The sequence below is a fragment of the Dendropsophus ebraccatus genome, chromosome 7 (assembly GCF_027789765.1).
Source record: "Dendropsophus ebraccatus isolate aDenEbr1 chromosome 7, aDenEbr1.pat, whole genome shotgun sequence".
NCBI lineage: Eukaryota > Metazoa > Chordata > Amphibia > Anura > Hylidae > Dendropsophus > Dendropsophus ebraccatus.
Genome location: NC_091460.1, coordinates 118,745,813 through 118,768,399, shown reverse-complemented (window position 1 = coordinate 118,768,399; position 22,587 = coordinate 118,745,813). Strand labels below are relative to the sequence as shown.

The 22,587-nt window shown below is 40.3% G+C and overlaps 1 protein-coding gene across 4 annotated transcripts in view; it reads right to left on the bottom strand.

The window, feature by feature from the left end:
* LOC138797738 (albumin-like) overlaps window positions 1-22,587 on the bottom strand; it is a 467,413-nt gene that overhangs the window by 438,105 nt on the left and 6,721 nt on the right. For 3 of the 4 annotated variants that reach the window (XM_069978324.1, XM_069978321.1, XM_069978322.1), the window contains exons 6-14: window positions 21,794-21,891; window positions 20,682-20,811; window positions 18,857-19,071; window positions 17,413-17,545; window positions 17,217-17,314; window positions 15,952-16,090; window positions 12,088-12,311; window positions 8,474-8,606; window positions 6,928-6,982 (exon numbers count right to left, since the gene is read on the bottom strand). In XM_069978324.1, coding sequence (XP_069834425.1) covers window positions 6,938-6,982; window positions 8,474-8,606; window positions 12,088-12,311; window positions 15,952-16,090; window positions 17,217-17,314; window positions 17,413-17,545; window positions 18,857-19,071; window positions 20,682-20,811; window positions 21,794-21,891 — 1,215 coding nt within the window. In that variant the 3' untranslated portion in view covers window positions 6,928-6,937. Of the gene's footprint in view, window positions 1-5,619; window positions 5,748-6,927; window positions 6,983-8,473; window positions 8,607-12,087; window positions 12,312-15,951; window positions 16,091-17,216; window positions 17,315-17,412; window positions 17,546-18,856; window positions 19,072-20,681; window positions 20,812-21,793; window positions 21,892-22,587 lie in introns of those variants that run through there. The other variant, XM_069978320.1, reaches the window with a different exon arrangement.

Here is a 22,587-nt window from a genome sequence, read left to right as displayed (position 1 = left end):
CTCTGTCTGTTCCTATAGAGAGGGGAGGGGGGAGGAGGAAGGAGGGAGGGAGTTAGCCAACAGCAGAAAGCCAGAACAAAGGGATTACAGGCATGGAGCTGGGTGACAGCCGTAATCAGAGCTCAGAGAGGTCAGTGCTGACTGTCAGAGGAAATAAAGGGTGAGGTATTTGTAGATTAACTCTTTGTTGTCCTGTTTTGGTCTTTTATTTAGCTCTCTCCATAGGAGAACAATGAAGACAGGGGGGAGAGCTTCAAACTGCTTTTTCATGCTTTTTCAAAGTTTCTTAAAATTGCCTGGACTATTGATTTCTGCAAAAAAACAGTGACACTTTAAGTAAAGTGATCCTGGCTTATGACAGCAGCTAATGGTGCGTTTCCACGGAATGATTATCGTTCGAATTTTCGCAATAACGATCGCATTTGATCAATAATCAGCTTGTGTAAACACAGCGATTGATCAAACGAGAAATGAGAAATCGTTCATTGTGATCTTTCAACAAGTTCTCAAATCGTCGTTGGTCGTTCCCAAAAAAATAGCAGATCGCTTCATGTAAACAGTCTTTCACAGATTCACCCTATGTGTGAGATGGGCTTAAGTGATCTTAAAATGATGGCAATAGCGATTTTTTTCAAACGATATATCGTTCTGTCTAAATGCTGATAGTTATAAAAAAAACACATCGTTACTTCAAAATCGTTAATCGTACGATTGGGCTAATTATCGCTCTGTGTAAACACACCATAAGTCCTAGTTCTTCATGTTCTCAACATGTGTATAAAGATCAAATAATTGAAAGACACTAAGGGTACTATTACACCGAACCATAATCGGCTGAATCGGCCCGATTCAGCTGATCATCGCTCCATGTAATAAATACAATGATCAGCTGATGACAACGATCATCGGCTGATTGTTGATATAGGTTAGAACCTATAATTGTCAGGCACCGACCGCGCACCGCTGCGTGTAATAGCGGTGCATGGCCGGCGACTGAAGATATACATTACCTATCCACGCTCCAGGGCTGCTCCTGCGCTCTGCTTCTCCCCAGATCCCGCGCTGTAGCTTCAGAGCGGCCTGTCAGCTGACAGGCCGCTCAGCCAACCACAGGCCGGGACCGCTGTGGCCTGTGATTGGCTGAGCGGCCTGTCAGCTGACAGGCCGCTCTGAAGGTAGAGCGCACGGGACCGGGGGAGAAGCAGAGCGCAGGAGCAGCCCTGGAGCGTGGATAGGTAATGTATATAGTTTGAGCAAGGGCTGCAAGGACATCAGTAACCTTGCAGCCCTTGTTAAATGATTATTGGGCTGTGTAATAGGCCCAGTAACTGAGCTCCGATCTAGCAGATCGGTGCTCGTTTACAGTTGTTATCGGGTCCCTATCGGTCCGTGTAATAACACCCTAAGGGTACAAACACACACACCATATACTGTATGCAGCAGATACCCAGCAGATTTGATGGTGCAGATTTGATGCTGTGTTCAGCTATTTAGATCTAATCTGCTGCGTATCTGCTGCGTATTGCAGCAGAAAATACCCTGCGATACGGTGTGTGTGTGAAGCTACCCTACAGGTTGGTTAGTAAAGGTTAGTAAATCCCTCCCCTCCCCCCATAATAAAAAGTTATTGTGCAAATATTTTTCAAATGTGTTTGATTAATTACTGGACAAACAATTTAAAGGGAAACTATCAGCAGGCTAGACGAATCTAACCTGCTGATAGTGCCTTATAGCCCTGGGGACACTGAAGAGGAAGGTATGTGTGTTACCTTTCTCCTTGGCGCTGGCCCCGCTGTTAGTCAGAGTAATCAGAGTTAGTTAGTCAGAGTAATCTTTGCTCCGGTGCACTGTTAGGAGCACTGCCACATCATCCAGCCCTCCCGCTCCATTGATTATCATTATGTAATGCGACAGTACTTTTAACTGCACTGGAGCGAAGATTACTCCAACTAACAGCATGGGATCGGTGCCGAGGAGGAAGGTAACACACACACATACCTTCCTCCTCAGCATTCCGGGTGCTATAAGGGGCTATCAGCAGTTTAGATTTGTTAAACCTGCTGATGGTTCCACTTTAGAGCCCACAGGCCTTCTCGATGCACCTGAAATAAGAGCTTAGGCAACCCTGCTCTTTTGCTAGCTTTCATTTTATTATGGGTATTCCCATCTAAACTTGATATCCTCTATGCATAGAATAGGGGAGACCAAGCTGATCAGTGGGGTCCGCCTGCTGTGACTCCCACGCTTCACGCTGGCAAGCGTCAGTGCCTTTCTGCAGGACTTGACTGACTTGGTTTATGACCACTAAGAACAGTGAATCCCTCTCTCCTCCTATCCTGGCATTCTACCATTGCTATTAGATAGATAGAGACTATGGGAAAGATTTATCAAACATGGTGTAAAGTGAAACTGGCTCAGTTGCCCCTAGCAACCAATCAGATTCCACCTTTCGTTCCTCACAGACTCTTTGGAAAATGAAAGGTGGAATCTGATTGGTTGCTAGGGGCAACTGAGCCAGTTTCACTTTACATCATGTTTGATAAATCTTCCCCTATCTCTCTGAACCACTATCTTCTGTATATATAGTGTATGTATACACAACTGAATATTGTAATGTTTCATGAGGTATTATACTGACCTCTAGTGTCCTTGGTGTAGAAACAAAATTATACCTGAAATTCCTGTCATCTAATAAAGTGTACACCCTGCCTATCATGTACTGCTAAACACTTCAATAATGTATATTGGTGACTATGTACATCGGTTTTTAACTTTGTCACACTATTTATTGCATACCATTAATAGTTAAAACTGTTCTATAGAAAGAATACAGGCCACCATGGACAACGCCCAGTATAACACTAACAGAAGGTGCTGTACATCCTGTAGGAAGTGATGTATTCTTTCCAGTATGACACAGTGCTCTCTGCTGCCACCTCTGTCCATGTCAGGAACTGTTCTGAGCAGGAAATAATTTCTATGGAGATTTGCTGCTGCTCTGGACACTTCTGGACATGGACAGAGGTGGAAAGAATACAAGTCTTTATTGTTACATCCACAAAAACATGAGAAAGAGCACAAATCCTTTTAAAAATTCCCAACAAAGGAATCTACCTGATACATAGAATCCCAAGGACCCACAATACCAATATGTACTCACTCTAAATGTCCCCCTAATAACCAAAGCATGTAAAGTCAATATAGAGGCATGGTGAATACCAATACAAAAAGTGCTATAGTGCTGTGTTGTGTAGCAAGCTTTCTGTGCATGTGCAGCCCAGGCATATATACTCTCTCATAGGAGCGCAGACACACATCGCTAATAGAGATCAGCGCATGTGCAACTTGGATTCACAACTGTGCCCACAATATAAATGGAATCCCCATGCAGGTGTCACCTCAATTGAATATAGGACTACGCCAAAATGGCGTCGGCGACATAATGTGAGTGGTCTGCACGTCCGCAGCCGCAGATATCCCAATTACAAATTGTCTATGCATTATACAGTGAAATTAGTGAACTATGTATTGACTTCACCTTCAGAAATAAGGGAACTATAGGTAACACATGTCACTAAATATACTTCACCCAACACTCTGGTATAAAATGATCATATATATACACAAAATGTTTAAAGTGGTTATCCAGCGCTACAAAAACATGGCCACTTTTCTCCCCCTCTCTTCTCTCCAGATTGGGTGGGGTTTCAAACTCAGTTCCATTGAAGTAAATGGAGCTTAATTGCAAACCGCACCTGAACTGGAGACAAGAGAGAGGGAAAAGTGGCCATGTTTTTGTAGCACTGGATAACCTCTTTAACATATTTTGTTTCATCATAAAGGAGGAGGAGAGGACTATCATTAAACCCTCCAAAAACAGTAAGATCTCTTCTGTCCAGCAAAAAAAAAAAAAAAAAAAAATCAACTGATTTCAGAAAGTTATATAGATTTGTAATTTACTTCTATTTAAAAATCTCAAGTCTTCCAGTACTTATCAGCTGATGTATGCCCTACAGGAAATGTTGTTTTCTTTCCAATTTGACACAGTGCTCTCTGCTAACATTTCTGTACAAGACAGGAAATGTCCAGAACAGGAGAGGTTTTCTATGGGGATTTGCTGCTGATTAAAGGGCGGGAAAAAGCTGCAGACACTCAGCCACTTACTGTATAGGAGCCCCTAGCTGGGACCCACAACCCCGATCACCCTAACCAGTCACCCACTGAGACACATGGACTGAGTGGACGTCAATCCTAGGATTGACTAAGATACGTGGCCTGAGATACACAGACTGAGCTGCTTCCATCCTAGGTGGAACTGATATACATGGACTGAGTGAACTTTGATCCTAGGATGGACATGGATACATGGATTTAAAGGAACCTGTCACCAAGACAATGTCATCTATTCTATCACTATCATGTTACAGAGCAGGAAGAACTGAGCAGATTGATATATATCTTTGTGGGAAAAGATTCTGTATAACATGTAACATGTTCATTAAAATCCCTGCCCACTCTGTGTTAAGGAGTCCAGTGGGCGGTGTCATGGGACTGGACTCTTTAGCATGGAAACATTTCAATCAATAAATTAAGTTATAATGAATTTTCCCCATAAAGATATAAATCAATCCGTTCAGCTCCTTCTGCTCTATAACATAATGCCAACAGCTTAGGTAGCATTTTCATGGACCACGACAGCTGGGTCATCCCCAGCCCCCCAAGTAATTTGTCCACACTTTCTACCACATCCTGGCACCAGGGAGACAGCAAACAAATCAGTTAAGGGGGTCTTGGCAACAAATTAGTCTCCCTGATTATGGACTGCAAGAAAGATGCTAAGGTAGTGGGAAAACCTGCTGCCAAATGGAGTCTGGGGGTATCTACCTAATTGGGCAAGGGTGATCTAGCTAATAGGGGCATTTACCTAATTGAGAAAGGGCTTCAACCTAATGGGGGGATTAGCTTCTTTATAGGGCTTCTACCTAATGAGAGAAATGACCTACCCACTAGAGACCTACCCACCCATACCTCAACCCCTCCCCCAACCCTCTTATCTACTTACTCTTACAATGCGGGGCACCAGAGGAAGCAATATTTGGGACACAGGAGGTTGGGAAAGGGTGGGAAATGTGCTAAAAATGCAAAGCCAAAGATATTTGTCTTAAAGATTCTGTGGAGACAACCCATGGTTGGAAGATATCCTCATGGTGGGCTGAGCCAGACAGAGAAGAAAAGGAAACAGAATGATTCCAAGAAGATGCCCCCTGTGAATCACTGGATGTCACTGCAGTGTAATCTCTTATTCTGTCTGAAAGCTTGTATAGAGCTGGGATCACCACTAAATGGGCAGTGTCTGTGTACAATGGTTTTTATGTTGTATCGGTATGATGGTATTATACAGTGACTATGTGGGGGTAATAGTAGTGGTCATGGTGAGGCAGAATTATTTGTCCCTTGTATATTGATATTATTGTTTGTCAACATTGGTGATTGTATAGTGGTTTTTATTTAGTAACAGTATGGTGGTATTATTTAGCCACTGTAGGAGTAACATGTAAAATTCCCCATTCACTTTCTTTATATGTACCAATTGTATAACAGAGAGAACAAGAGACTGCATTAAGTCACACGAGCTTTATTTCACGTTGTATAATAGCTCAGTATACATTTTACTTGAGTCTTCCGAAACTTGTATCAATGATCAAACATTACAAGTTTTTGGTCTTCCTCCTCAGTGAGGCTGCAGTCTGTAGAAAGAATTAAAAGATAGATTTTACTATAGTGAAATAAGACAAATAAGCAACCAGCAAACTTAGACTTGGTTAGATGTTAAAGGGGTTGTCCGGTGGAAAACTTTTTCTTTCAAATAAACTGGTTTCAGAAAGATATATAGAGGTTTTATGGGAATATATTATTGCTCTGGACAGTTCCTGTCTTGTACAGAGATGTCTGCAGAGACTACAACATTTCCTGCAGGACATACAGCAGCTGATAAGTATGGGAGGACTTGAGATTTTTACATAGACGTAAATTATAAATCTATATAACTTTCTGAAACCAGTTGTTTTTCAAGAAAGATTTTAAAGATTTTCACTGGATAACTCCTTTAGGATATGTTCACACGTAGTATGAGACCGGCCATTCCATGACCAGGTCACGGAACGAATGGTCTTAGAAAAGATCATCCCGGCCGCTAGTGCAGATGATCTTTTTTACAGCAGCAACAGACCACACTCCCTTTTATAATTTAGTAGTATTGGGTGCCAGTGTAAAAGGATTCCTCAATCCCGTAATGCATATAGACAAAAACACTGCACTTCCAAAAAATTGTTGCGCGTGAAGAAATATTTATTCAAATGAAAAGTGTCACAATCCGACCAGATCAAGATGCAAGGGACAATTGCAAAAAGGTAATGCTACTGGCGACGTTTCGGTCGTGCGTCCGACCTTCCTCAGGCCAATGTAGCCATACTGTAGGTAAGATGGGATGTGAAGGATCCCCCCTTCACATCCCATCTTACCTACAGGGTTTTGAACTAACATGTCAGTTTTCTACAGCGTCGCTAGGGATCCCGGCCGCAGTGTATACTATGTGTATACACTCCGGCCGGGATTCCTTTAGCTTGTAACAACGGCCGTGAATTCTGCGGAACTTACGCAGTGTGAACATAGCCTTAGGGTGCGTTCATACATACAGGATCTGCAGCAGATCCGCAGCAGATTTAATGGCCCAGATTTGCTTTGAATGTGCAATTTCGAATCTGTGCTATCATATCTGCTGCAGATTCTGTACGTGTGAATGCACCCTTAAGAAATTTAGCATTGTTATGCAAAAAGTACACAGCTGCATTGCCTATACAAGTAAATTAATCCTATTGGCCTATAATTTCCTTAGCTGGAGAACACAGTCAGATATGACATATTTACCTTTTGTATGTTAGTGTGCTAGCGCTTCTTTCAAATGCAGAAGCAAAGTTGGTCTCTGGGGATGAAAAAGGGGAAATAAAATGAACCAATCAGCTAAGACTCTAAGAGACATGCATACATGTTCCAATAAAACACAACCCTTCTTTAAAGTGTCCCTGTCGTTATAACTTTCAAAATCTAAATCAACAGTAGATGTGATATAAAGCAAGTTTGCAATTTACATTCATTATTTTTTATTTAGTTATCAAGGGAAACACGGTACTTCCTGTTTACTGACTCTTTGATAAAGAAGAGACTAAATACAGGAAGTCCCGGTCATCTGTGAACAAGGAAGGCATCAATCATTTAATTGATGGACAGAGTGAGCCGTGACTCTCTGTACTGTACAGAATTCCTGTGTTTAGTCTCTTTTTTCAACCAGCACAAGACTTAAAATCTGCCTTCAGGAGACTGGACCTGGATACAAGTAAGTATAGCTTTGTTTAACAGCATGATAACTAAGAATAAAATAATCAATGTAATTTGCAAATATGCTTTATATTACATGTACTGTTGATTTAAAGTTTAAAAGTTATACTGACAGTGACACTTTAAGCAACATGAGGTTGGGTTCACAAGTAGTCTGTTGATCAGTATTTTTAGCCAATTCAAGGAGTTGGTCATAGACACAGAAAAAGATGCAAATCTTTCCATTCTAGCTTTTCTCTGTGTCACTTCTACTCCTAGTTTTAAAATACTAACCAAATACTAAGTGGGAACCCAGACTAAAGTATGGGGGATAAACAGAGTAGTAGTCTGGGGCACTAATGAGACTTGAGGTGTGTTTCACACTACCTCATACCCTTGCAGTTTATACTAATACAGCAAAAGTACAGTCACTGATCAGAGCTTTGTCCTTATTAAAGGGGTACTCCAGAGACAGAATGTTTTTAAATTAACTGGTGTCAGATTTGTAAATTAGTTCTTCTATTAAAAAAAAACCTCAAGCCTTCCAGTACTTATCACCTGCTTTATGTCCTACAGGAAGTGGTGTATTCTTTCCAGTCAGACATGGGAATTTATTTTTTAAGTCTGACACTTTGCTCTGCTGCCACCTCTGTATGTGACAGGAACTGTCCAGAGATGTAGTAAATCCCCATAGAAAATCTTTCCTGCTCTGGACAGTTCCTGTCATGGACAGAGGTGTCAGCAGAGAGCACTGTCTCAGACTTGAAAAAATACATCACTTTCTGCAGGGCATACAGCTATTCATAAGTACTGGAAAGCTCGATATTTTCAAATAAAAAAAAAAATTACAAATCTATATAAATTTCTAACACCAGTTGATTTGAAAGAAAAAAAAATCTCTGGAGTACCTCTTTAAGCCGACCTATCGAATTCAGCTGAATAAGTCAATGAGTCAACAGAGAAGAGTGGCACTTTAAATATAGTTTTCTAAACTTTAAGAGAAATTTATCTGTAAAGGATTTGTTTCACACAGGTTACTCACTTTAAATCTAAAAGAAATAGTTGCATAAAAAATAAGCAAACAGCATAAGTGACTTACCTCTGTATTAAAGCAAAGTTGACGATCTGCTGCGGCACAGCATTTCTCCCTTACTGTTGAGAATTCGCCAATGGTTCCCTTCATTTTATCCGTTGAGATGTCAGGCTTTGTTTTTAGGACATGAGTGAGTAATCTGTAATTATAAAGATAACATTAATAAACTACAGGCCAGTTAGCTTGACATCTGCAGTGATGAGAACTCTTCTAAAAAAGATAATCGGTCAACTAAAAATCAACAATTTGATGGACCCAAACCAGATTGTCTTTACTAAGAGCATAACATAGAAGCTGGACGAAGGTGGGGCCGTGGATATTGCCTATCTAGACTTCAGCAAAGCCTTTTATATAGTTCCCTTATAGAGCTGATAGAGAAGTTACTGAAAATAGGGCTTAAAGGGGTACTCCCATCTGAGCATGTTATTCCCTATCCATAGAATAGGGAGCAACAAGCTGATCAATAGGGTCCCAAGCTTCTGGACTGTGCTGAATACACTATTCATTGTGGGGTGATTGCATCCCTGTTCTCTGGATCACTGGGGGTCCTGGCAGCGATCAGTTTCTTTTTCTTTACAAGATCAGATAGGAATACCATTTTAATCACTTGGCTCAGTAGATTTGTGCTTGGCTTAAAAATAGATATCAGAGGGTTATTACTAATGGTTATTGTTCAGTGTGTGCAATAGGGTTGATATTCCTGGAGGTGTCAGTACTATACAAAATGATTTAGTTTTCCTAGAAACTAGTCAAACAAAGGAAAGGACCTGGGGAAAAGAAATCCTCTATCTAATTATTGTATTGGCAGTTGTGTTAGTGAAGACTTAAGAAGAGAAGGATTTAGGGGTAGTGATTTCTGACAGCCTTAAATGAGTCACCAGTGCAACCAGGTAGTAGGGAAAGCAAATCATATGCTGGGCTGTATAGCTAGAGGTATAACCAGGGCCGTATTTACCACTAGGCACCCGTGGTCCGGTGCCTAGGGCAGCAGCACCAGGGAGCAGGGGGAAGGAAACAACTTTATTTTTGTTTTTATATTATTTAATCTCTTAACTCCTGTTCAGACTTGTCAGTAAATCTGGTGTCTTTTCGAGGGGGGGTATGGTGGAATTATTTAGGTCTGGTGTTTGGTAAATGTGCCGCCTGGAGCTATTACCTACCAATCCTGTGGTGAAAATTCCTTCAGACAATATGCAGACGGCTCTAATCATTGATTCAATGTGAAAATGTATTTATGTTTTAAGTAGTTAAAAACCATGAAAATCGCGATTCTGAAACCACGCACCCCAAGATGGGGCGTCTTCAGGTTTAGTGCCTAGGGCAGCAGCAGCTGTTAATACGGCCCTGGATATAACCAGTAGGAAGAGAGAAATTGTGTGCTGTATAGAGCTCTAGTGACATCACATCTGGAATACTGTGTCCAGTTCTGGAGACCTCAACTACATAAAGATATTAGAAATATATATCCTCCTTAACCTTATCATAACCTTTAACATATTAACATAACCGATTTTAACATATTAAAATGCTTTGAAAAGCTATATTGATAAAATAAAATAAAAGACGGGCTACAAAAATGGTGGACGGGCTAAAGCGTAAAACATATCAAGAAAGACTTAACCCCTTCTGGACCGAGTAATTTTCGTTTTTGTGTTTTCATTATTTCCTCCTTGTGCTTAGAAGGCCATAGCAGTTGTATTTTTACACCTACAGACCCACATGAGACCTTATTTTTTGCGTGACTAATTGTACTTTGAAATTGCAGGCTTAATTTTTGCATAAAATATGCTGTGAAAGAAAAAAATTCTATGCGCGGTGAAATTGAAAAAGAAAACGCAATAATTTTTTTTTGGATTGGCTTAGTTTTTACGCTGTGTGTCCTATGGAAAAACTGATATGTTATATATGTTCCTCAAGTCGATACGATTACAACGATATGTAACATGTATTTTATTGTATCTGATGACCTGTAAAAAATTCAAACCATTGTTAACAAATATATGTTCCTTAAAATCGCTCCATTCCCACACTTATAACGATTTTATCCTTTGGTCTATGGGGCTGTGTGAGGTGTCATTTTTGCGCCATGATGTGTTCTTTCTATTGGTACCTTGATTGCGCATATACGTCTTTTTGATCGCTTATTATTACAATTTTTCTGGATTTGATGAGACCAAAAATGTTGCACTTTGGGATTTTTTTGCGCTTACGCCGTTTACCATGAGCGATCAGGAATTAAATAAATTTATAGTTCAGGCGACTACGCACGCGGCGATAACAAACATGTTTGTTTGTTTATTTATTTATTAATTTTTTGTTATAAAATGGGAAAAGGGGGGTGATTCAAACTTTTATTAGGGGAGGGGATTATTTATTAATAAAACAACTTTTTTTTTTTTTTTACACATATACTAGAATGGGGTTTGGGTTATTCCCCCTGGGGGACTTCTAGTATATACACACTGATCTCTCATTGAGATCTATGCTGTATAGTTATACAGCATAGATCGATGAGATCAGTGTTCTATTGCTTTTGGCTGCAGCAATAAAACACTGATCTCATCGATCTATGCTGTATAACTATACAGCATAGATCTCAATGAGAGATCAGTGTGTATATACTAGAAGTCCCCCAGGGGGAATAACCCAAACCCCATTCTAGTATATGTGTAAAAAAAAAAGTTGTTTTATTAATAAATAATCCCCTCCCTTAATAAAAGTTTGAATCACCCCCCTTTTCCCATTTTATAACATTTATAAATTAGCTCCATTACGGCACAGACCCCGACCGGCACCAGACACGGGGATCGCTCCTCCGTGACAGCGTCGCGGGGGGGGGGGGGGGTTTGCGGACGGGGGCAATCTCCCCACTAGACCACCAGGGAAGGCTGAAATACAGTATTCAGAGGCAGCTGTCAACTTTATAGCGATCGCCGTGCCCGTTAATAGCCGCGGCCCCGGGCTACATGTCACACCCGGGACCGCACCTCGTGCGGGAAGGGGTTAGGGATCTATATCTGTGTAGTCTGGAGGAAAGAAGGTGAAGAAGGGACATGATCGAAACCTTTAAACATGTTAAAGGACTAAATATGGTTCAGGAGGAAATTGTTTTAATAAGAAATTGAGAGCAAGGGGACATATTCTGAGGTTATTCAGGGGAAAGATCAGGAGCAACAATATTCTTTTACTGAAAGTGTAGTAGATACTTGGAACAAACTTCCAGCAGATGTGATAGGTAAACCTGAACTGATTTTAAACCTGCCAGGGATACATAATAAGGAAATAATATTAGGGTAGACTAGAGAGGCCAGGTGGTCTTTTTCTTCCACCAATCTGCAATGTTTCTTATAAAGGCAACAAGAACTAACTAAAAGAATTACAGCTTATTTCCTATTTACTCTATTACTCATGGCTGTAGAGCTATGGGTTACTTCTTTACAGCTGCACCATATTTGGCACCCAAACTTTTCTACACCTAGAAATCATTTCGTGCTATAATGGGATATATAAAATGCAGAGTTTCTCCATAATGAGATGATATGTTAGTCACCTATACCTGGGAACCAATACAATAAGGATGTTGGATTGAACCGTCATTCAATTTTTTTTTCAGAACTTACGCAAGTCTTTTTTCTTTCTGCTGATCTTCTGTACCTTCACAGATCTCAGCCCCAACCTGAAAGGCACCTTCATCAAATGCTGGTGCTTTGTATGATGGGTCAACTCCAAGTTTTGCGAAGCACGGTCTTCTTTCCGAATAATTGTCATTACAGCAGTGACGCACTTGGTCATTTATGAATGTTTTATCTTGTTTTGCACACATTTCTCCTAACAATAAATCCAGCTGGAAATACAAAAGAATTATATTATATTATATCATATATATATATATATCTTAATTCTCAAACAACTTTAACCCTTATTGGACCGGGACAATTTAAATTTTTGCGTTTTCGGGTTTTCCTCCTTGTGCTTAAAAGGCCATAGCAGTTGCATTTTTTCACCTAGAAACCCACATGAGCCCTTATTTTTTGCGCCACTAATTGGACTTCGCAAAGACAGGCTGAATTTTTTTCATAAAGTACACTGCGAAACCAGAAAAAAATTCAATGTGTGGTGAAATTGAAAAAAAACAAAAAACGCATTTCTTTTATTTGTTTTTTTTTTTCGTTTTTACGCCGCTCGCCCTGGGGTAAAACTGACTTGTTATATATGTTCCTCAAGTCGTTACGATTATAATGATATGTAACATGTAAAACTTTTATTTTATTTGATGGCTTGTAAAAAATTCAAACCATTGTTAACAAATATATGTTGCTTAAAATCGCTCCGTTCCCAGACTTATAGCGCTTTTATCCTTTGGTCTATGGGGCTGTGTGAGGTGATCTACCCCACTAGACACCAGGAATGGCTGCATACAAGTAATCAGATGCAGCTGTCAACTTTGACAGCTGCATCCGATTACTTAATTAGCGGGCACGGTGATCAGACCGTGCCTGCTAATAGCTGCGGTCCCGGGCTACATGCGGCGCGGCCCCGCTCTGAACACCCGTAGGCGGCAACTGGTTTCAGAAAGTTATATAGATTTGTAATTTACTTCTACTTAAAAATCTCAAGTCTTCTAGTACTTATCAGCTACTGTTTGTCCTGCAGGAAGTGGTGTATTCTTTCCTGTCTGACACAGTACTCTCTGCTGCCACCTCTGTCCGAGACAGGAACAGTCCAGAGCAGTGGCAAATCCTCATAGAAAACCTTTCCTGCTCTGGACAGGTGGCAGCAGAGAGCACTGTGTCACACTGGAAACAATACACCACTTCCTGCAGGACATACAGTAGCTGAAAGGTACTGGAAGACTTGATATTTTTAAGTAGAAGTAAATTACAAATCTGTATGACTTTCTGAAACCAGTTGATTTGAAAGAAAAAAGATTTTTGCTGGAGAACCCCTTTAATGAGCGTAAAAAAGGATGTAATCTGTATCTAATAAATTGTGTTCTCTTTATTCCATATAATTCGGAATTTATCAATGCACAACTCTCTAAGGCTATGTTCACACAACGTCAAAAATATTAAAAAAGGCGGACGATTTTCATATTTAAAATAACGTCCGTTTTTGCCGAGATTTAACTGACTGCAATGCCATTGCATTGGAGTCAATGGGAAGACGGACGTCCTATGCACACAATGCATTGAAAAACGGATGTTTTTGCTCGGACGTCAAAATAATGAACATGAACAATTTTCGGACGGGTTTGGCAAACGGCGTACGTTTTTTATTTGTAGTTTACACACAGTTTTTATTTTGTCACTGTTTTGTCTCCGTTTTTGCTATTAAGTTCAATGGACTTTTCAATTAAGCCCCATCCAACGGCCGATTAGTAACCAAACTAGAATAATGTGCAAACACCCATCAGTGCACTAAGGGGAGGCAGCTAAATAACGTCCGTTATTTTAGACTCAAAATGACTTACGTCATTTTAAACGGAGATGAAAAACCGTTGTGTGAACATAGCCTAAAGGGGTAAATTTACCAAGGCTTATAACCTTATGCAGTAGTTGAGCAACTAAAACAGAGATAGGGAACCTTCGGCCCTCCAGCTGTTGGAAAGCTACAATTCCCATCATGCCTGTAAAGCTTATGCTTTGGCTGTCCAGACATGTGGGGAATTGTAGTTTTGCAACAGCTGGAGGGCCGAAGGTTCCCCATCCCTGAACTAAAGTAAAGTACCGCCCCAGATTTTTTGGTTGGCACATCTGAGGCTGCCTCAAAAGTCTATGTCAGCTCAGAGCTGGCATGGATTTCCGCTACAATTTCCGCCAGCTTGTAGTAAATTCTGCCCCAGTGTAGGAGAGATGTTTCTGGAATTTTGTACTTTGGGATTAGCTAAATTATTTCTCATTAGAGCTTTTTTTCAACAGCAGGCCTGGATCTGTGACTAAATGACTAAACATTATACAGATACCAGTGCTTGATATAAAATTATATAAAAAGACACCTGGAAACGCCTAATCCTAGGACTCATACATACAGTTGAGTTCAAGGGCTTTATAGAAGCTCAAGTAGAATGTATAGTACCCTAAGGCCTCCATGAGCTGCTATAAAAGTCCCTGTGGGAACTAAATGTATAGTCAAGTTCATTCCATAGGCCAGTGCTTCTAAGACTAGGTTCACACTGAGTTTTTGTTGTCCGTTTAACATATCCATCTTATAGAAAAAATCTAAACAGATCCGTTTTTTTGCCATGTGTTTTTCTACTAGAGATGAGCGAACCTGGGGCATGCTTGAGTCCATCGGAACCTGATCGTTCGGCATTTGATTAGCGGTGGCTGCTGAACTTGGATAAAGCCCTAAGGCTATGTGGAAAACATGGATATAGTCATTGGCTGTATCCATGTTTTCCAGACAACCTTAGAGCTTTATCCAAGTTCAGCAGCCCCAGATAATCAAATACCGAATGTTCGGGTTCGGATCGACTCGAGCCCGAACCCGGTCCGCTCATCTCTATTCTCTGCGTTAAAACATTTAAAAATGGATCCATTAAATGGACCGCAAAAATGGAATGTGAACCCAGCCTAACAGAGAATATCTGTCAGAGGACCTTATGGATCTCTGTGGTAGTCATATTAGCCAAGTAAAAACTAAGGTGTAATACAGCCAGGTTTTAATAAAACATGCATCTCTTTTCATGAGGGTGAATGTGCTGGAGTTTGCATCATTCTAATTCTATACATTATGTGTGTGCAGATGTGGAGGAGGCACCTAGGATTTTAGCTAAGATGGTGAGCTGATTGTTTTTGCATTGACTTTCTAAGACCATTTTACAATATCTAGGTAATTTCTAGGGTTTAAAGTTTTTCTGCAGAAATCAATAGTACAGGCGATTTTAAAAAAACTTTGTAATTGTGTTTATTAGGCAAATATACCATTATCTGCATTCAAAAAGACTTTGCCCCTCCCCCCTCCTCTCTCTTATTCACTGCTCATTATCAGGAATTCTCAACTCTATTACATCAGTCGAGCCCTGTGTAACCTATGGAGAGGGGAGGGGGGAGGAGGGAGATTAGTCAGTAGCAGAGAGCAGAGAACAAAGGATTAAACAACGGGAGCTGTATGAAAGCATTATTCAGAGGTCAGAGAGGTCAGTGCTGACTGTCAGAGGAGATAGCCCGGTGATGTAGCTCTAAATTAACTCTTTGTTGTCCTGTTTTGGTGCCTCATCTCCCTCCACCCCTACCCTCTCCATAGAAAACCATGAAGACAGGGGGGAGAGCTTCAAACTGCTTTTTCATGATAAAAAAGCATTTTTCAGCTAATAAACCCAATTACAAAGTTTCTTAAAATCGCCTGTACTATGTTGTTTTAGGATAGTATAATTTTCTCTTCATTTCTTTTTCCTGCAGGCACCTGATTCATGACTGCACAGAACATGAACAGAACTTCAGATCTTAGATTCAGGAAGTAAGCCTAGAAGTAAAAAAAAATACCTTGTCTTCAGCACAAGACATTCTTTGGTTCTCAGGAAGTGCACAACACTTGCCAGCAAATTTCGCCATTTTGCCAGTAATTTCATAGAGAGTCTTGTCTGACACCTGCGGCATCCTTGGTACGTAGCGTTGAAGCAACCTGATACCAACAACAAAAAAAAAGTATTTTAATCTCCCATACATCTCCCACATTTTCCTGTTAAGTATTTTGGAAAAAAAATGTTGACTATCCCTACACAAAGCTAAGTAGAATGATATTATATGTGTTCTGTGCTTATTTTGCAATTTTGAAGCACTTGGATTCTGTGTATCTCAATAAATATAGGAGAAGATTTATCAAACTGGTGTAAAGTGAAACTCGCTCAGTTGCCCCTAGCAACCAATCAGATTCCACCTTTCATTTTTCAAAGTGTCTGTGAGGAATGAAAGGAGGAATCTGATTGGTTGCTAGGGGCGACTGAGCCAGTTTCACTTTACACCATGTTTGATAAATCTCCCCCATAGCCTCCAAATCCAGCTCATTTATACTTTAACACTTTCCTCTATACCTATCAGTCCTTAAAGGGAAACTTTGAGTAGCATTATTAAAAAACTAAAACTTCCAAACAGTTAAAGGTCCCTACCTATGTTCCCCCCGACACTTTTCATGTGGTTTTACAGTAGTCCTGCTCAGTTTTCTGCCTGCTCTGTATCTCTTCCTCTACACTGCTATCAGGCTACTTCCCAGTAGTCTTTGCTGTGCACACTTAGAATGTCCTGTTTCCTCCACCTCCTTTTAAGGCCCTTCTGCTCCTCTCCGCCCATGCCTGACTCCTCTTAACCCCCCATCGCCCCTGTCAAATCTGCATTCTCAGTCTGTGCTCAGAAAACAAACTGAATGTGAGACAGTGGTCACATGATCTTTGTCTCCTGAGAATGGGGGGAGCAGAGGGAGCAGGAGATTGCAGAGGCCAGATGTCATCGAACCACCAGTGTCGCAGGACTGCACAGACGAGGTAATACATTATTTAGAAACATCTGTATAACTTTTAATGTGATATATATATATATATATATATATATAAATTATTTTCCCTTTCTGGAATACCCCTTTAATGAAACTCTGCCCCCTATTGTCGTCTATACCACAGCAAATTTTTTGCCCTGATTTTACCTGTACTTACGGACCTGTACGTACCTCCCACCCTCCTAGTTCCACTATACTTATCAAGGCAGATGATGTGTTCTCAGATAATTTAAGATTTAACATTTTTGTGTACACTTACACAATGTGATACCCATAAGGTCCAACATGCTCATAAATATCACAGTTTTGCTTTATTAGAGCTTGGCTGTCTTTGATTCCAGTTGCAAGCATTTCATGCTGCAAAGTAACAAAAAGATCACAGTAAATAAAAAAAAACTCCAGGATGTACAGTATCACTTTAACTGAGAGGTAAGTGTCTGGGTAAGTAGTCATACCACAGGCTTGAGGCACTCCAGAGAATTTTCTTGTGCACAGCACTTTGTAAGGACACCCTCATAGCCCTTACCGACTCTCAGAAGAGACAGCACAGACAGTTCTTGATGCCTTCTTGAAAATTCATGAAGAAATCTACAAAAGCACAAACATTAAAGCAATATTAGGGATATATTGCATGGTATTGGGTGTACATTTGTATGGAATTAGAGGTATATTGTATGGTATATTGCAAGCATTTGGTCATTATCTCCTCTCATATACATAAAATAGTAATATTTTATGATATTACCCTAATTAACTACATTTTTATAGGGTTTATTTATAACTTTTCACAACATTTCGCACAGAGGGAAAAACTGACATAAAAATTTTTAATATGTAGAAAATACAAATTAGGCAATAGATCGGTAGATACTAAAACCTCATATGAATAAAACATCTGAAAACTTAAAGTGTACCTGTCATTTGTAAAAAAAAAAGAAAATTGACATGTCAGAGACATGTCAAAAATTTTGATCGGTCTAGGTCTGAGTGTTCAGACCCGTACCAATCGGGAGGAGACCTCACTGCAGCCCTGTTCGGTCTAAGAAAAAAAAAAAAAAAGTCGGGCTCCATAGAGCTCCATTATGAGCCTAACACAAAGCGGGGTCCTCTCCCGTTCGTTCTCCCGATTGGTACTAACACCCGTACCGATCAAAACTTCACGTCTCTATGACATGTTAAAGTTGTCATGTGTTTGTACATAAGAAAAAGACGTTTTTCTGATATAAAGTATCAAAAGTTTTTGAACACTGCTGAGACCTGCTGTGATCAAGAGATATAGTCGGGAAGAGAGCACGGCAGTAGTGCAATCCACTCCCTGGGCCGGCCACAAGTGCCGACAATGTAGTCTCATAGAGTTACATTGTCAGGAATAAATGACATGATCACAGCAGTGAGACCAACTTACTTTTGACATGCCTGATGACGTGTCAAATGTTTTGATAATACGTGGGATGGAGATTAGTAGCAACAGCAGCATTAAAGGGTATCTGTCACCAAGACAATGCTATTTAATCTATTGCTATCATGTTATAGAACAGGAAGAGCTGAGTAGATTGATATATATCTTTATGGGAAAAGACTCAGTATAACTTGTAACATGTTGATTGAAATCCCTGATCATTCTGTGTTGAGGAGTCCAGTGGGCGGTGTTACTCAATAGACTGGACTCTTTATCATTAAATGATTAGATATTTCAGTCAATAACTTAAAAGTTATACAGAATCTTTTCCCATAAATATATAGAGTATATCACTCTGCTCAATAATATGATGCTTTTTTTTATGGTGACGGTTTCCCTTTAATGACATTATAGAGCAGTATTGAACACTGTAAGCTGAGAGTCCAGGACAGGGTTGTTTTTTTTTTTTTTTTTCTGAATGTCAATATATGTATATTTACTTGGCTAGGTGAACGTCCTTATGATCTGCAAAATTCTTGCACACATGTTCATCCTCTACAAACTCCTTAATCTCTTTAGGCAGATCTGCTGGGATGTCATCTTTAGGTAAGGCCATGATACAGGGTGTGCGCTCAAGTAAAGGCTTTTCACAACAAGGGGCCAAGTTGGGTGAAAGCTTTTCCTTATTGTCACAGATATGTTGGGTGTATTCCATCTGCCAAGCAAAGATATACAGTATTAACCATATGTGCAACGCTATATGGCCATATCAATACTTTAACCACCTACAATAAAATCGGTCCTAGAAGAAGATACCACTAATAAAAATACAGTATCGCAAAGATGAGAAGTAATAAACTTTAAGGAGTCTGCAGTGCCTGAGCAAGCACAGCGCTTCTGGGGGGTGTCAGGAGTGGTACCAGTAGCGGATTATAATAGGTCCGTTTCGGGTGGTAGCCCGGGGCCCTGAGCTCCAGGGGGTACATGGCCACCCAAAAAGACTTATATTTTCAGTGGTGTATTGTCTCCTGGCTACAGTTCTGCCATGATTTGCAAAGAATCGCAGCTTTTTTACCACAATTTTGCACAAATCAGGGCATCGTGACATTATCTGTCCTGTACTAGGAACACCACGCTAGTGTTGCCATAGTTACAGTGGGGTTGAGGGGCCCAGGCTTGGTGAACAGCTCAGGGCCTATAGTAAATTTAATTAATGGTACTTTCTCTGATCTAATACCGATGACCAATCCAGAGGAGTAGATAGTTATTAGACTATAGGGCATATATAGTGTACTTCTGTTTGCCTGATTGTATATGACTTGTGGAATGTTCCATTGTATGCTATGTTATAGTGGTATTTACCCTTGGGAGAATTGATACAAGTAGAGAATACAATGGGGACATTTATGAATGTCGCGTCCGAGGTATACGCCAAAGAGAAGGCGCAGATTCGCCCCTTCTCCCTGGCGTATCCCCTGCTCCCGGATGGGCGGGTGGAAGGGCTCGGGAGGCGTGGAAAGGCGGGGAGGAGGCATGGCTCGGGAAGGCGGCAAGGCGGGGAGGAGGCGTGGCCTCCTCCCACGCCTCTCTTATCATAATTTACGGTGTAAATCATGATTCAAATCTACAACTGCTGGATCTGGTACGTCGGGCGCATGCGCCTCTTAGTGAATCGGCCGGTCTTCTTAAATCCCCCCTTATGTCTCTAAAATGTGAACCTGTGGGATTCAACGTATATAAAATATATAACAGCACATCTATAATCCTGAATCTCTAGTCCTTAAAGGGGTACTCCGGGCTGGGGTCATTATCAGTGTACGGCCGGGGAGGGGTGGATATAAAAGCTGCCGGTCACTTACCTCCTTGGTTCCAGCGTCGGGTCCCGGATCGCGCCGCCCAGTTCTCCCGTCCCGCATCTGCTTCCTGGTCTGGTCTGGACGTGATGTCTCAAGGCAGCTCAGACAAGGAAGCGTCTGCGGGATGGGGGAATGGGAAAGTGCGATCTGGGACCCGGTGCTCGAACTGGGGAGGTAAATGACCGGCCGCCTCTATATCCACCCCTTCCCCGGCCATACAATAAAAATAACCCCAGGCTGGAGTACCTCTTTAACAGCTGTAATGAATGCAGACTGCTTTATATTGATGAGATCATTTTTATGTACACTATCTATTGCTTTACTACATCGCTTTGGCTGTCCAGGCATGATGGGAATTGTAGTTTTGCAATAGCTGGAGGGCCGAAGGTTCCCTGCCCCTGCTTTATAGGATAATTTCATCAATGTACCACCTAACTACATCCATTTATATATGCGACAGTCGTCTTACCCTCTCCACCATACATTCCACCACGTCGCCCTTACAGCAGTCCTTACTCATATGCAGAGATTCAGCAGTGAATTTTTGCACAGTTTCGAAGCTAGCGGCAGGGTGTTTCTGGGAGATTTTGGCTATTTTCCTGATGTAGAGAAAAACACATAGGGGAATAAAAACAGGTTAGTGTCTTATTGATGCAGCGCCAAACGTGAAACACTTTAATCACATTTAAAGGGGAACGTTCACTTTTTCAATCAATGTGTTTTCATTGTTTCCAAGCATCGAAAATGAAAAATGAAGCAATTTTGGAAATGGTCTACATCTTCCTACAAGTCAACGTATGTGCCTTTATAGACTCTGCAGGTATATGGCTTTCTGTTCCTCCCCTAATTCTCACTAAAAAACGTTTAAAATGACGTCCGTTATTTTGAGTCTAAAATAACCGACGTTTTTCGAAGCCTGGCATCCCCTTAGTGCAATGACGGGTGTTTGCACATTATTTTAGTTTGGGGTTACTAATTGGCCTTTGATTGTGGCTTAATTGAATAATCCATTGAGTTTAATAGTAAAAACGGAGAAAGAACGGTGACAAAAGAAGAGCTGTGTGTGAACAACTAATTAAAAACGTCCGCTATTTGCAAAAATCGTCCGAAAATAATGTTCATGTTCATTATTTTGACGTCCGCGGCAAAAACGTCCGTTTTTCAATGCATTGTGTGCATAGGACGTCCGTCTTCCCATTGACTTCAATACAATTGCATTGAAGTCAGTTAAATTACTGCAAAAACGGACGTTTTTTTAAATAGCGAAATCAAAAGTTTTTTCTCCATTTTTGACGTTGTGTGAACATAGCCTCAGACAGAGGTGGCAGCACAGAGAACTGTGCCAGACTGAAAACAAAACACTATTTCCTGCAGGACATACGGCAGCTGATAAGTATGGGAACACTTGATATTTTAATATAGAAGTAAATTACAAATCTATATAACTTTCTGAATCCAGTTGATTTGAAAGAAAAAGATTTTCGCTGGATAACCCCTTTAAATACAATCCCTTGGCTCTCTCTACCATGATTGTATTGAGCAATATTCAAGCTGTTTTTTTTTTCTGTAGGTGGAACTTACATGGCTGAATAGACTCTTTCTGGGAATTTGGAAAGAATATGGCAAACATGCTTCTGCTTATGCTCAATGTAAAGTGTAGTTTTTACGATTTCAGGGAACTGAAAGAAACGAAACAAAAAGGAAAAAAAAAAAAAAGGTTAATGACAAAAAGTAAAAGCAAAGTCAAGTTAAATGGGTTCCTTTTGTAGCCACTTAAAGAAGCACTCCAGTTTTCTTTTTATTTTTCTCTCCGCTGCAGACTGGCACATAAACTAACCAATGAAGATCGTTGTCCTGCTGCAAGACATTACCGTCCTACCGATATCATGTTTTTTGCCTGCCTGCCTGCCTGCCTGCTGCGGGGGGAGAAATAAACTAAAGACCTAGAATTCTTCTTTTATTCCTGAGAACATATACTAGGGACTGCAACTACTGTGTCTGAACTTCTCTACGGAAAGGTTCACACAGAACATTTATCAATGCATTGTACATAAAAAAATACAATAACGGACAGATAATGTGATAGATGTCTGTTGTATAGTGAAAAGAACGGCACCAATGAGGCATAATTCTATTATATATAGCTTGGTATTATAAATTATATTATATTATATATGCCTCGGTATTATAAATTATATTATATTATATTATATATGGCTTGGTATTATAAATTATTTTATATTATATATGGCTTGGTATTATAAATTATATTATATTATATATGCCTCGGTATTATAAATTATATTATATTATATATGGCTTGGTATTATAAATTATTTTATATTATATATGGCTTGGTATAATAAATTATATTA